This window comes from Aphelocoma coerulescens, chromosome 5, assembly GCF_041296385.1.
Source record: "Aphelocoma coerulescens isolate FSJ_1873_10779 chromosome 5, UR_Acoe_1.0, whole genome shotgun sequence".
NCBI classification, from domain to species: Eukaryota; Metazoa; Chordata; class Aves; order Passeriformes; family Corvidae; genus Aphelocoma; species Aphelocoma coerulescens.
Genome location: NC_091019.1, coordinates 63,141,381 through 63,156,670, shown reverse-complemented (window position 1 = coordinate 63,156,670; position 15,290 = coordinate 63,141,381). Strand labels below are relative to the sequence as shown.

At 43.8% G+C, this 15,290-nt stretch overlaps 1 protein-coding gene across 2 annotated transcripts; it reads right to left on the bottom strand.

Annotated features, from left to right (window-relative positions):
* Positions 1–232: 232 nt before the first annotated feature.
* Positions 233–12,730, bottom strand: LOC138111956 (potassium channel subfamily K member 16-like). Of its 2 annotated transcripts, none has more exons than XM_069018529.1 (5): positions 12,443–12,730; positions 10,416–10,536; positions 6,931–7,097; positions 5,226–5,391; positions 233–2,160 (listed from the first exon to the last, which is right to left on the bottom strand). In XM_069018529.1, exons 1-5 carry the CDS (start codon positions 12,635–12,637, stop codon positions 1,802–1,804), a joined length of 1,008 nt encoding a protein of 335 aa, XP_068874630.1. In that variant the 5' UTR covers positions 12,638–12,730; the 3' UTR covers positions 233–1,801. The 2 variants fall into 2 exon arrangements, with proteins under 2 accessions (XP_068874630.1, XP_068874629.1); XM_069018528.1 differs by having other exon boundaries at positions 235–2,160; positions 5,226–5,394; positions 12,443–12,727.
* Positions 12,731–15,290: the final 2,560 nt, after the last annotated feature.

The window sequence follows — 15,290 nt, the reverse complement described above, 5'->3', positions numbered from 1 at the left end:
AGTTGTCTTGTGACAGCAACAGGATTCTGGCTTGTACAAGGACCACTGTGTCCTATGGTACCCCTGCTACCCTTCCTTGATTTCAGTCAGGTTTTGTTCCTGCTGCCTCATAAAGGTTTACTGACAGTGAGACATATGAGGTGAGAAGTCAGCCTTGAGGGTAACACTGGAAAATAATTTGTGGAGGGAAAGAAAGTACATATTTGGTTAGGTCTACATGCCAGGTCTTGAACCAGCAGAATTGCACTGGCAAGAAGCATGGTTCTGTTTGACTGAAATAGTTATGATTCCAACTTCAAGGCTGATTGCATCTTTATGACCTGAAATTGCTTTACAGCTGTAATTTATTCTCACTTTCATGCAGGAATAACTCTGGCATGGGCTGGTCATGCTGTAACTAACACCGGGAGGGTGAGCAAAGAAGAATTATTCAGTCTGAAAAAACAGGAGCTTGAGAGGCTCACAAAAACCTGTCAAGTAACAGGTTCAGCACTGTCCGAGTGAGGGACTTGTGTACTAAAGCTATGGACTGCCATGTGGGGGTCCTGTGGGCACTGATGTAAGTTCAGCATTTGGGCAAATTCATGGACTTTGATGTACAGAGACCCCACGTCCTCTTTGAGCAGCCTTGTGCCACCAGCTGCTGGAAGAGGGGTTGGCCCCCTGTGCTGGGGCACGGCAGAGCTGCCTGATCCTTGCACTGCTGGGGGACACATTAGGCATTGTCAGAGATGGTGTTGGATTGGACTGATTTTCACTGTGATCACAGACACACACTGGATGCTTCACCTCTATGACTGTGCCTGCCCCAGCTGCTTTGCCAGCTCTTCAGGGTTGGGTTTTCATGCACTTTTGGCACACAGAAGGCCTGTGACACAGAGATCAACCCTTTGAGGGTCAGCATCTTCACCCAGAGATGGCCTGCAAGCCAGACAGCACATCTGAAAAAACACACCCAGATCTGACATCCTTTTTTTTTTTACCTTATTGAAGGTTTAGACACCACTCACACTTGGAAAGCCACAGCCCCACAGAATCATTGCTAAATGGCTTTATAGTTCCTATGGAATCCAAACACAGCAGCAAGGACATCTCCCTTCAAACTGGTCTCTGTTCTTATAAAAAGCTTATAGAATGAAATGACTATAAAAATTGAACTAAAGATATGGGTTTATGTGTTCTTTATAAACACCATCAGAAAGGTTTTTCAGAGCCACAGGGATAAAAGCTGAAACTGCCTTTATTCATCTCAGTATAAAACAGGAAGTGGTAGAATCAATCATGTCTAACATGCCAACCTTTTCATAACCCTGTCCATTAGATGATTCTAGTGTCTCTGGACTGAGCTCAGGCCATGTCATTTAAACATGTCTTTCAGAACATAACACCTTATTCAATATGATGGCTCAAGTCAGGCATCTATTAAGTTATACACCCTTATTTCTTCTTCCAAAGGTGCTATGCAATGCCTCAAAAAAGCTTGTGCATGTCAGTTCCTGGAAGAGACATGGTTTCCTGCAAGCTGCAAAATCCAAATAGAACCAGCAAGCTCCTCCATGCCCCTCCTCTGCATTTTTGTGAAAGCACCTTAAAAACACCTTGCAAAGCAGGTGCACTTCTCAGGCTGTTAGCACAACTGAGCTGCAAACTGAGGAGCAAATTTCTTACCATTAATATTCAGGCTTAGTGTAACTGTAAGTCTTGAGTTCTAAAAGGTCATATCTCAGCAAAAGGTAGGAGAAATTTTATTTCTATGGGAATTTCTTTAGAATAATTAACTAGCAATTCTCCAATGAAGAATTCAATTCTCACATGTTATGGCAATCGTTTTGCTATTATGAAACACTTTTTTTCCATTTTTTGTGTGTTCAGAATCTGCTGTTAACGACTCCATTTTCTGTGCATCCCCTCCAGCATGTGGTGGTAGCAGTTCTTCTTCTGGAATAAATTGAACAGGCCAGCATCTTCTTTGCTGGCTTCCTACATTGTCCTTACTCACCTTTCCAATTTGCTGGAGATCCTTGACAATTATTTTTTCAGTGTCTTCTAGTACTGTTGTCAATAAATTAAACAGCAGAGCAATCCAGGCAAGGCCAAAAAGAATCCAAATGGCCACAAGCACTCGATAGTAGGAAAAGTATTTCCTGTCAGACTGTTTACCTGAAGATAAGGGGAGAGAAAGAAGGAGAAAATTAAAAACTTAAAATTGCCTTGCCAGTGTAAAGTGGAACAGTCTAATGAATTCATCAATATGTTTTATATTGAGTACCTTAAGATTACTTTTTCCATTGTAGTGGAGACTGTCAGCTCCATAGCATTAGGTTAAGGATGGGCAACTCTCTTCCTGTTGCAATAAACTGATATGTGCAATGAACATGATACAAATATGCTGGCCTGTCAAATGACACACAGGGATTGAAGCAAATAATTCTGTGATTGAGGTGAATTATCATCAGAGCAGGATTTTTTTTCCCCCTTACTGCATATCAATCCCAGTTCAACTGCTGCATGCACAGGTAAATGAAATAATGTGGGAAATAATGTTAAATTGTATTGTATTGTATTGTCTTGGAATTACTCCCAAAGCAGAAAAGCAGAGCACAGTGGACCACTGTAACCACACAACCATTAAATTATTATCTGGGTTATTGTAATTCCCTGTATTTCTACAGAGTGTGATTATAACCTAATAAATATTTCCTTTAAATTACAGGTACCTGTGATCATACAAAGAGAGTACTTGCAATTCCTACCTCACTTTTGAATGGCTTCAGGAGCTTCCTTCATTAAAAAAACCTATGTGGCTGATGAGAATTCACTGACACATGCCAAGAAGAGAACTTTCTGAGTTGGAAACCAGTGGACCAAAGCTTATTTCATGCAGTCTGATCCTCTTAGCATCAGCCAGGATCTCACACCCGCTGTTCTGCATGGGTCATTTCGTTTGATCCCTCACATGTCAGGAACCCACCCCAAATGTACAGAGAGCATTTGCTCCCACTGAACTTGGCCCCACACAATGTTTTCATCATGACACAGATGATGTGGCCCTGGCACCTGCAGGAACACTTGGTGATAATGCTTATGGATTGCTCTAAGTCACTTCCAAGGGTGACTTCACGTAATCGGTAACGCAGCAAAGTGCGTGGACAGGGAGATCACCACAAAACTCGTGGTGAACCTGCCCAGAAGGAGCCCAGGTGCTGGCAACTCTTTTCAAGTCCTTCAATGCCCTGTACTGCATAGATCAATGTGCAAGATTTTTGTTCTTTGTTATCTGAGAGCTCTGGGAATGAGACAGCAGTGGGCAAGTTTGTCCTCACGGATAGGTATCCAACAGCTGCTTCTTTTTCTTCTGCTGGACTTGATTGGCAAAGGGATTCTCAGCCTTGGTTCAAAGCATCTCCTTGTTGTGCTCTTATCTGGAGTTCATGATGTGGGGTTAGCAAAGTCACAAGTCATATCTTTGCAATGTTAACCCAAAATTGGACTTCAGCAGTTTACAATGCACAGGGGGTTTCACCCTAGAGGTATCCCCTATAGATACATGTATTCCCAGCAGTTAAACCCAGTCTGAGCCATCTTCCTAGCATGTCTCCCTATCCCAAACAGGCTCAGCTACAAACCAGTTTTGAATTACTAAAATGCAAATCAGCTCAAACCTGTTCTGTTCCACTTGGCCAGCACAAAACCATTTGTCATCTGTAAGCAATTCTCAGTGCATAATTCTCAGACCAGTCATTGATTCGGCTCACTTCACTGTGAAGATGTGAAGCATTAAACTTATCCACATTTTATTACTGTTGTTAAGGCCCATTAAGCTAAATACTGGCACGGAAAAATATTTTAGCTCCAGTTAAGTCATCCTAACAAAGATGAAATCATAGAGCCATGAGGCCTATCTAATTGTTATTTTAAAATAACAATTAAAAAGTTAAAATACAATTAATTGTATTTATAAAGCAATACTGCTGAAGAGGAGGAAAGTGCTATGGAAGTCATGGTTTTCAGGATGTGACTTGCTATCATTATTGTAAAACCCCTGTGATTTGGACAAGGAAAGACAATGCCACATTTTGATGCTCAGTTTTTCTCCTGCATGGCACCAGCCCCTCTCCACCTTTCTGTATTGCAGACTATTTTGAGGAATAGATTTTGAGAAATTATGGTCAGCAGTGACACATCAGGGTCTAGAAAAGTTTGAGGGCTTCCTCTGTCAAAGTCTTCAGCCTTATGTAAGAAATCCTTCCAATGCTCCAAGGCCTGTCTAGCACCTCTGCAAGGCTTGAGAGCCTGGGGTTTGTTGTGTGGTGGATGTCTGTTCCTCACAAAGGCATGTGAGGCTTCCACTAGTGCTCAAGTATTAGCTACAGCTTCCTTCACATATCCCCACTGAGGAGAAGTTCAGGCTGGCAAGATGCTGGCAGGACAGGTTCTTGTAGAAAAATCTTGGATCCTCCAAGGAGTCCAGGTGCTTTACTGCTTCTTGTGTGGATGCTGATTTGTCTCCTGGTGATATTCTGCAGTTCCTCTGGAAACTTATTTCATGGAGTGTATTTTGTCCAGTGGATCCACAGAAATGTTTTGAGAAGCATTCCAGCATGCTTGAGTTCAGCTTAAAGAGTTTTTCTTTAGGGGAAATCCTAAGCTCTGGCACGTGAGGATAGAAAACCTCCAGAGATACTCAGGAGACTAAAGAAGGCCACTTTTGCAGTGATGTATATATTTAAGCTCTACTTCTAATAGTGTGAGTAGATTTACCCACACATTCCCATGATTGGGATTTCCACCTCTCAGTCTGTTGTGTAAAGTCATATATTCTGAAATATGATCACTTATTTCTTCACTCTACACTGTGAAACATAACTCTTAGATGGCTAAAGCAGTGATATAAGCCTTGTTTTGTATGACTGTCATCAACTGTTCCCTCTTGGTAACAAAAATTCCCAGGCTCATTGAATTCTCCCCCTGCACTTTCCCTCTCCTCACCAAAATACTTGTCTTCTTTGTACCCCAAAGCACCTCATTTCCTTATATTTAGATGATTTTGTGCTTTTATCAGCACATTCAATCCCAGAGAAATGGGTACTTCCCCCAGAATTATACAAGGCCAAGACTAGTCAAAGACTGACAGATTTTTTTCTATGGTACATTCAGTCAACCCATGGGAATTACAGTCATTATCCTGGTGTTTTGACGTGCTTCCTCTCTGGAATCAACCTTACCTACTACATAATCTCCAAAGCCAATGGTGCTGAGGGTGATAAATGCAAAGTAAATTCCTTCGCTGTAGGACCAGCCCTCTGTTATCTGGAAGAAGACTGATGGCAAGCACAGAAAAACCAGGATCCCCGTGGCCAGGAAGAACAAAAGGGTCAGAAATTTGATCTTCTTCTGAAAAATAAACCAGTTCAATTAGAATCATGATTTGAAGCACAAATAAGCTATATATAATAGTGGCTATTCAAAGTGGGTGGCTATCTAGGACCACAGGGACTGAAGGATTTCTACTGAGTGCTTTTCCTCTGGATATGCCTTAACCTTGCTTGGAAGCAGGGGGAAGCAGGTGTTATGGGTGTTGCATGTCCACAGCAACCCTGGAAGATGTAGTCTTTTATCTGATTGTATCAATGACCATGACTATAGGAGGAATTCCTATATAATGACATTTACCAGAGTCAAATCATTTCCACTTATCACAAGGCAACTTCATTTTTAGTTTTCAGGTATTTAGAGTTGGCACCAAAGGAACGTTCAAATTTTCCTGGGAAAGCAGTCTTTTTTTATAAAACATAATTGCACCATTTCTGACAGTTACTGACTTTATTTCTCATTGCATCAATGCCACAATTTGGCTCCTACCCAGTGGATATCTTACTACAAGAAGAATTTTAACTAATGAGCTCTTGATAAAGAAGAGCCTGGACAGTAACTTTTGAGCCATCCTCCTCCCCAGCAGTCATGAAGAAGCTCTGAGTAGAGAAAAAGCTTGTTATATGTAAAGATTTATCATCCAGACATGCATAGCTTTTACATATAGAATTTTCTAAATCCAGATAACCTGGAAATTAATGGCAACTGTTGGTAACTTTTCATGCCTTCATGCATTGTGTACATGCTTGAGTCTGTATCTGATTGAGCCCTATAGTCTATTTAAATTTGCCAGATTATGACAAGAAATTCAGCAATCTGAACAGGGCTATCTGTAGCAATCATACCTTGTCCTGAAAGAGAATTACAGTAGGAGACACAGAAAAGCTATTCCCACTTCCTCAGCAGTGCTGAGAGAAGGGGAGGAGCTGCAAATAAAATGGGGCATGAATGAGACAAGAGACATCCTGTCTGTAGCTTGTTACAGGTGTCTCCTCATCTTTCAGCAACCGGGCTCAAATGGACAACTTCAGCCTGATGCTTCCTTTCAGTCAAAGTTAAGGGTGGAGAGGGACTGAAGGACTGGGTAGTTAGGAAGGGTAGCACACCATGCATTGAGTCAATACCCACTGAAACCTCTACACCTCACCTAATTTTTACAGCTTTTCACAGCTCACCTGCTTTTTGCTGCCTCAAGGTGAGATGCTTAACTACCCTTACTGGTTTTAAAGGGATCCATGCACTTCCCTAGGGTGTTAGCTCCTGAGATAAGTGTCTCACCAAGTGGGGTGGGATGCTCACTCTCTCCACTGATTGCTGAAGGGGGCTGGGTGGCTGCCATCGAAATGGGAAGACAAAATGCATCCCTTTCTTTGAATATCTCCTCTATGGCTGACAGGTCTGCTTAGCTCAGCAAGTGAAGAATGTCTCTTCTCTTGTCCTAGCACAATGTCTAACTCAGCATGAGAACAAATGTAATTGAGGATAAGGCAGCATAAAACTTGAGAAAAACATTAGAAATGAGCATATAACTGTGCCCAAGTAAGTAAAACCAGTTACCTTTCTCATTCCTTTCTCGTACAGGAATTTCCCAAGCTTTGTACAGAGCAGTGAGAGCATCTTACCAACACGGTGCAGAAAAACAATGTTCAGAGGGATTCCAAAAAGAGCAAAAAACACACAAAAGATCTGTCCCCCCGCAGTTTTAGGATGTAACGTGCCATAGCCTATAAAAAAAATGATGGGTCAGATGAGATATTCCAAAGAACTGGAGCAATCCACAGTCACATTCACCCCTATCCCAATCCAGCCTGCCTTTGACCCTAAAAGATGTGTCTAGTGCTTCTCAGCCCAAATGCACTCTTTTTTCCTCTGTAAAAAGCAGCAGGCAGATGAAGTGGTTCACCCTGCATGTTTGGGGGAATGCAGGGAGCACTGTGTGTTCCCAACACAGCCTTAATAGGAACAAAAATACAATCGAGAAGCAATTATGGGAAATATGCTCTGCCCTGCGATAAATACATGGGAAGTCAGAAAATAGAAGTCTGAGGATCTGGAAGACATCAGGGCTGGAGTCCCAGGCTGCTAGAATCACAGGCAGCCATCTCCAGCTTCTTGTCAATATGCCTGTGTGTTAGTGACCTCCCTGGCTAAATCCCAGGAAGTTGGTATGTTCAGACACTGACTCCAGTCCCAAGGCAGTGCAGTGTGCATTAGAATAGATGGTGCTAATTAGTCCAGGCCTCGCTGGTGGCTGACTTATTCATGCCAGAGAGATATTTGTCTTAAAGTCCTACCAAGAGAGGATTTATGTAAGTAGTGGGACAACTCCAAACGCTGTTTAGTCTCGAGACTCTTGGACCCCATGAGGAATATCCCTGAGTGCAAGAGTGCTGAACTTTGTGTATGTCTTTAGGCTATCAGTGACCCTGGGAAAAGGCATTTCCCAAGCACAGTTCATCTCAAGGCATCCATTACTTGGAAAATGCAATGTTTTCTTTGGGGGAAAAGACAAAACAACTGAGTGATTTTTTTGGCTACTAGATCCCCAAATGCATGAGCTGTCTTGTGCTCCCTGTTGCATAAATATTCCATTTTCATTTAAAAAAAGCTGGTGAAGAGGAGTGGAAGTACCTGATGTACCTTCATAACAGACCTTTGTGATGAAGGAGCAGAGAAGCAGGCAGGACAGCCTGTGTTCCTGAACTGGTTTTGGCTGGGATAGAGTTAATTTTCATCATATTAACTGGTATGGGGCTGTGACTTGAATTTGTCCTGGAAACAGTCTTGCTAATTCAGAGATGTTTCGTTGTTGCTTTGTAACCCTTGCGCAGAGTCAAGGCCTTTTTTGCTCCTCACCCCACCTCACCAATGAGGAGGCTGTCACAGGTGGACCCAGCTGACCACAGGGGCATTTAAAACATGGGGGAATAAGAAGGAAGTGGGAAATATTCAGAGTGATGGCTATTCGTAGACAGGCTGAAGCTCCAGTGTGAACTTGAGTCAAAGGGGCTGTGACCTGTGGATGAATCCATGTGGGAGCAGGGCATCCTGAAGCATCTGTGGGTCTGGATAAGACCAATCCAGAGCAGGTACCTTTCAAAGTGCATGTGGCCGTGGTTATGTCTGTGCCACAGCAGGTGCACCTCTGAAGGGATTGTGGCCCAGGGATGAGGCCCTGCTGCAGCAGGTACTCTGATCATAGCACCAGAGAATATGGTGAGTTCAAAGGGACCCATCTGGGTCATCGAGTCCAGCTCCTGGCCCTATGCTGAACACCCCAAGAATCCCACCCTGTGCCTCAGAGCATTGTTCAAATGCTTCTTGAGCTCTGTCAGGCTTGGTACTGTGACCACTTCCCTGGGGAGCCTGTTCCAGTGCTCATTCACCTTTTGGGTGAAAAACCTTTCCCTTATATCCAACCTAAACCTCCCCTGACACGACTTGAGGCCATTTCCTCGAGTCCTGTCACTGGCCACCACAAAAAAGAAATCAGTGTCTCCCCCTCCATTTCCTCTCATGGAGATGTTGAAGACCGCAGTGAGGCCTCCCCTCAATTTTCTCCAGGCTGAACAGACCATGTGTCCTCATCTGCTCCTCATAAAGCCCTTCCACACCCTTCTCCATCCTCATGGCCTCCTTTGGACACTCTCTAATGCCTTAATATCTTTTCTATTTTGTGTTGCCCAAAACTGCACACAGCACTCGAGGTGAGGTGGGAAGCATCAGAACCTGTGTGTGAGGCCAGGCTGGAGCAGCTCAAAGCTGCTCAAACCCATGACAGAGCAGGAACACCCTGGAGGGACCGTGGCTCACAGGTAAGTCCTCATTTGGAGCAGATACAATCTAAGGGACCACAGTCTGTGGAGAAATCCAAGCTGGAGTAGAGCAAAGGGAAGAGTTCATTGCAGTGTTAAACGATATAACCTGGCTCAAAGGGGCCAGGGGTGGAGATTGTAATGGAAATACCTTTAAATTGTTGTAACCCATGATTTAAGTTGCATGTTATGGGAATTACTAGAGCAGGAGCCAGGGGAACCAGAGGAGGAAAAGCCTGGCAAGAAGCAGCTGGAGTGCAGCAGTGACCCGACCTGAGCTGGCTTTGGTGCTCACTAATTCCCCCCAACACATCTCCTCTCCTATCCCGAGTGGCCACTTTAGCAGACTGATCCCAAAGTCATGGGCTAAACCAACTCATTGGACATTTGTGGACCTTTACGGACATTTTGCAGACATTTCACAGGGCAATCTGTAGACTAAGGGAATAGTATCTGTGTATTATATTAAAAGATGGGAAGAGTGGCGTTGAGTAATGAAAATATATTGGATACTGTGAGACCTGAGCATGATCTAAAATGGTATGAAATGGGCGGGTGGGGCTGGCTTTGGCTGAAAAACAGTTAATTTTCCTTGGGTTTGTGCAGGAAACAGTGTTGCTAATTCAGAGGTGTTTTAGTTTCTGTTTTGCAGTGCTTGCACAGCGTCTGCTCCTCACCCCAGCCCACCAGTGAGGAGGCTGGGGGTGCACAAGGAGGTGGGAGAGGATACAGCTGGAACAGCATTTGCCTTTCGCCTTTCCATTTTTTTTTTCCTCCTGGCATATTACTAATTGAATATGTGAATTAACAGCTCAAAACAGGTTATGGAGACAGTGCCCAGGCCCCAGAAGGATTCACTTCTTTCCTTACATTTTTTCATGCTTTACAGCACTCTCAGATTTAAAGCCTGGAATAAACACCAGGAAAGTGAAGTTTGTCTCTCACCCACAAATGTCAGCAGAGTGAACATTTTAACAGATGGCTTGAAAAGAAGAAACAAGTGGGAAATAATAGGAAAGGCCACTGATTCTTGACAAGCCAAAATAATGCATGAACAGCTGTGCAGTAGTAAGGTCTTAGGACCAAGTCCATGCCTGCTTGCCACCCATGACAATGAAGCACTGGAGTTTTTATCCTGAAAAGCATTATCCATTCATGTCCTAATAACCAGACATAATAAGCACCACTCACACACAAGCACACATAAATGGAAAGCATTAGACCTACCTATTGTGGAGACAACTGTGCCTGCAAAGAAGAAGGAGTTACTGAAATCCCAGTTGCTTTCTTCAAACTGTGATTCATTTCCAACAGGGTATACTCCATTTTGAATGGCTTCAATCAGGTTCTGGGAGAGAAAGCAAAATTTAGTATTATTGTGCCTGCTTTTCTCAAGTGCTTGCTGCAAAAATACTACAGGTTTAGCTCCTTTCCTGCGAGTACCACTCCCCTCACTTCAGAGATAATCTGACGCTATTCACACCTCCACCTCCAAGGCTGGGAAGCCATTATCCAGTGGTTTTGAGTATTCAGCTTCTGCCCTGTTTGTGCTGACTGCTCTAGTGGGTGTTTGGAGAGAAATTGTTTCTCTTAGTGTGGCCAAGGACCTTGTTCCTTTCAGGCCAAGTAGTTTGGAAAATCATGATCCTGTGGGTGACTAGGATGTGGCAGAGCACCGGCTTAAGGGCCGGGGGGTGGCTGGTTGCTAGATTTGGACTTGCCCTCAAGATGGCAGTGGTGGATCCAAGAGCTGTTTGCCCACCTGTACGAGCAGTGACTCTGATCCCTCCTAGGGGTGCATCAGTGAATTGGTAAGTGTCACAGAATTAAATTCAGAGAAAGTCCGTTGATTTGCAAAGCCTGACATACACACTCTTCTCCAAACTGCAACAGCACAAATTTACATATTTACACACACATTCGCAAAGGTGCCTTTGAGAGGAGGTTAGAGGAACATCTGTCAGAGATGGTTTGGGTTGATGGCTTGGGTTGCCCTGCCACGCAAGGCTTAAGTAGATGTTTTTTCCACACTTCTTCAGTGCTATCGTTTATCACTTTATGCATTTTCAGACTCTTCCTTGGTTTTAATTCTAAGTCCCGTTATTTTTTTATCTCTTTTTTTTTTTTTTTTTTTTTTTAAGTTAAAAGGAAATTTAAAAAGCAAACAGTATCCAGTTGTCCCTGTCTTTAGCAAACAGAGAACATTGGGCTGGACATCTGGAAGGCAGGCTGTTTTGTACAGAAACAGCTGAGATAAAATCCAGGAAAGAGCCCTGCCAGAAGCAGGATGTGTGCTGGAATAAATTGCACCAGCAAAGTCTTCCTCCCAGCTTCTTCCCTCACTATGTTTTTTGCTGGTGTCTCAGAAAATCGAGGCTAACAAAAATCATTTCCACAGCCATTGCACAAAGATTTGTCTTAGAAGCTCATCTTTCTTTTTTTTTTTTTTTTTTTACCTTCTCTCCTACCCATAAAAAACAACCAAGGTGAAGAGGATGCATTCATGGGTGAAGCAGGGGCTGAGGGGCTGAATTGCTGGTTGTGCTATTAGAAACACCAGTTCTTCCCTTCATTTTCTTATTCTGTGAACTGGCCCATTGTGAGCTCCAGTAGCTTCCCACGAGGAAATGCTTCCAGCAAGGCTTGCACTCCTCATTTTCTCCTGCATTATAGCAGATAGAGCTATGAAATACCCAAGTTGAAGAGACAGCCATATTCATCTTCATCTTCCTGTGTCATGATCAGAAATATTTTCCCCTGGCTGGGTTACCTGTTTCACTTCTGCAGCATCCTCAAAAACTAAACTCTGATCATGCCACCCTCCTTGTAGTTATTTGGAGGGTTTTTTGTTGTTTTTTTTTTCCATACAGACCTTTCCTTACTGTTCCTTTGTGCTGTGACTGTTGTAAGGGGTAGCCACACCTATTCACTTCAGACAGCCTCTTTTCTTGCCATGCTACCCATTGTGTATGAGCACAGCTCCACTGAAAGCAGAATCAATGGGAGGCAAGACCCCAAAAAAACAGGATATTGTGGGATGGGGATTCTTAATAGCTAACACACACAAGGTTTTGTCCAGCTACACAAGCGGTATTTACCATCAGAGTGAGCTGCCTGCTCAGACTAGAGAGGGGTTTGCTGGAAGCATCCAAGTGACCACAATCAGAAGGAAAGCAGTGAGAGTTACCTGTGTAGGAAACAACATCTGATGGGGAAACAGGAGGGAGAAAGGATTTCCACAGGGCTCCACTTACCTTCATGAACTGCTCCATCTCTGCCACCGTGAGCTGCGTGAAGTTCTGCAGAAAAGCCTCCTTCATCTGGGCAGCTGCCATTTTCTCCTGCTTCTCGGCGGTCCTCTCCAGTGCCTGGAACACGGCAGCACCCACCAGCAGGTAGACAAAGTAGCTGGCCACCAGCAAAGCTGTCTGCAGCTTGCCACTGCACATGGCCTTCAGTGCGACACGGCAGGGGATGGGGAGAGAAAGGTGACGCCTGTAAATCCCTCACGCTCCTGGGAAGCCTCCCCCGGGCAGGAAGAGCCCTCCCAGCTCTGGTTTCCGCTGGAATCCTGCACTGGCAGGGACAGCGAGCTGCCAGATGCATTCATTGGGAAGTTGGGGGAAAAAAAACAACACCACAACAAACCCAAGCTCCCCCCCCACCAAGAAAAAACTTTCCACTCTATGGGCTGCAAGCTGTTTAGGGATTTCCTCTTGTCTGTGAAACTCTCCCTCACTGAGTTCTCAGAAAAAGTGGGTCAGGATTTGAGGAGCTGGCAGGTGGCCATCTCCTGCTCAAAAGGCTCTGGGGACAGGTGAGAATAGTCTGTAAGGGGTCCTCAGGGAAGTTTGCTTGAAAAAACATTGTTTGCCCTCCTGTGTCTTCTGCTGAGTCCAAGAACTGGACAAGACTCTGATCCCAGGAGCTCCTTCTTGCCCTGTGTTCAGGGGCAGCCTCAGGGAAATGCAGCTGGACTGTTCTTTTGGACTTTGCTTGCCCACTTGCAGCACAGGGCAGGGTCATGCAGCCCTGCAGAGTCTCAACACTCAGAGTAAAACCTTGGACACACAGGCAAATGGCTGTGGGTTGCAAATGTGACAAATCTGAACAGGTTCTTTTGCCAACAATTCCTGTGCAGTGCATCCAAGAGAATACACTACACTGGTACCAGGTGCACAGTTAGATGGATAAAAAAGTGGCTCTGTCATCAGATGCGTGGAGTTATAAAATCATAGAATTGTTTCGGTTGGAAAGGACCTCTAAGACTATCAGACATGGTGCTTAGGGACATGGGTTAGTGGTGGGCTTGGCAGTGCTGGGTTAATGGTTGGACTCAATGATCTTAAGGGTCTTTTCCAACCAAAGTGACTGTGATTCTCCATTACCTACAGCAATGTAGCATCTGCTGATTTCAGAAGGATGGTTCTCATGCATCCAGAAGTCACTTATGTAATTGTCAGAGCCTGTTCCCATCCGTTTACAGGAGAATTTGGGTGCCACTGAGAAGAATTTGTAGGGTGGGGGAGGGAAGCCCTTGAATGAAGACGTTGATTTTGGAACAGACAGCAGACAGGTCTGACAGCTGCACCATGGACATTGTTAATATTCATTAACTTTCTTGACTTTAGATTTTCCAGCATTTTCATTTGCTTTGTGTATAATTTCTTTTGTATTTCAGCAGGTGCCCTACTTTAATAATGAGAAAACACTGAAGCAAATCACCCTTTGAAGAAGCATTTAAAATATAACACCTATTCTGCTGTTCAAGTCTTTGTGTTTTTATTGAGTTTGAAAATACCAAGAAAAGGCAGAGACTCTGGGATTAGCTTTGCAGAACTGGTGTAAACAAGATGCAGCACGTGGCTTCACTCTGTCAAGTGCAGGTTGTCCTTTCACATATAAATCTGTTTGACCTTAGAGGAAAACAGGAAAACTACGAATGAAGGTAAGCAGCTTCAAATACCCTTACATGTTTAAAGGTTTTCCGTAGGGTTACTGGAAAAGGGTTTGTAGAAACAGGATGTGTCCTGTTTCCTTTAACTTCTTTTGAAGCTACACGTCAAAGGTGTTCTTATTCCTTGGATTTAAATTATTTCTATAAAATAAAGGCAACTATGGCTCCATCCTTTTGCGTCTCTCAGTCTCCCAGCCCCAAAAGATAAGAGCAATCCCTTTACATGTACAAATGCAGCATGTCCTCATCATTCACAACAGATGTGAAGATAATACAAGTGGATTATTTCCTCAGTTCATCTGAGGGGAAAACAAATGGAAAAAACATGAAACTCATGGAATATCATGAGAATTTCAATATTGATGGCAGCTGCAGTGGTTTGATTGAGTGGGTAAGATGCCAAGAAACCTCATCTTTCTTATGCTATCTCCTCCAAGCTGTATATATATACTAAGTTGGGTTTCCCTCTAAGCACCTCTCCAAGATAGCTGGTTTGCTATTCATGCCTGCATCTCCAGAAGCCTTTGATTGCAAGGAAAATTTGTGACTTTGGTTTTTCTCTAGCTCTGGAACAGGGAATACACATCAACTTTTCTCAGCCTGTTTTTTCATACTAAGAATCTTTAATAACCTTTAATAACCGCTACAGATTGTTTGTATGTGAGAGGAGCATCCCACCACACAGCATCTTGTTCATACGTGGGTTGACACTTCCACAGGGAACAACGAAGAGAAAGCACATTTCACTTCTGGGATGTTTGCAAATAAGTTGCTTTGAGGAAGAAAAGAAGGGGGAATTCACTCAGTGAAATGCTTTACTTGAAGCCATTCCTCATAAAGGTATTTTCCATTAGCAGTGACTGTTGTCCTCTCCTCATTTTCCCTAGATTAAAAACTGCAAAACATGTTCTTGGTGGAGGCTGCTAGAGCTGTACTGCCTGTTATAGTCACTGAGTGTCAGGGGCTGGAGGCAAGGCACCATCATTGACTCAGTTTCCCCCCACAGGGGTCTGGGTACTGGGTTAGCTTGACACCACTCACCCCAGTTATGAAAACTAAGCACTTCCCAAGTGCTGGGAGCTGCTGTAGGTACAACACCCTCATCCAAGGGCTGATGCTGGCACATCACACCTGCTTCAGAATCA

Excerpts from the sequence above, each read along its gene's own strand:
- LOC138111956 (XM_069018528.1), bottom strand. The coding sequence starts at position 12,637 with ATGTGCAGTGGCAAGCTGCAGACAGCTTTGCTGGTGGCCAGCTACTTT. Across the intron at positions 5,395-6,930 it reads ACGAGAAAGGAATGAGAAAG|AAGAAGATCAAATTTCTGAC; the intron begins GTAACTGGTTTT and ends TTTATTTTTCAG. Across the intron at positions 2,161-5,225 it reads CTTTGGAGATTATGTAGTAG|GTAAACAGTCTGACAGGAAA; the intron begins GTAAGGTTGATT and ends CCTTATCTTCAG.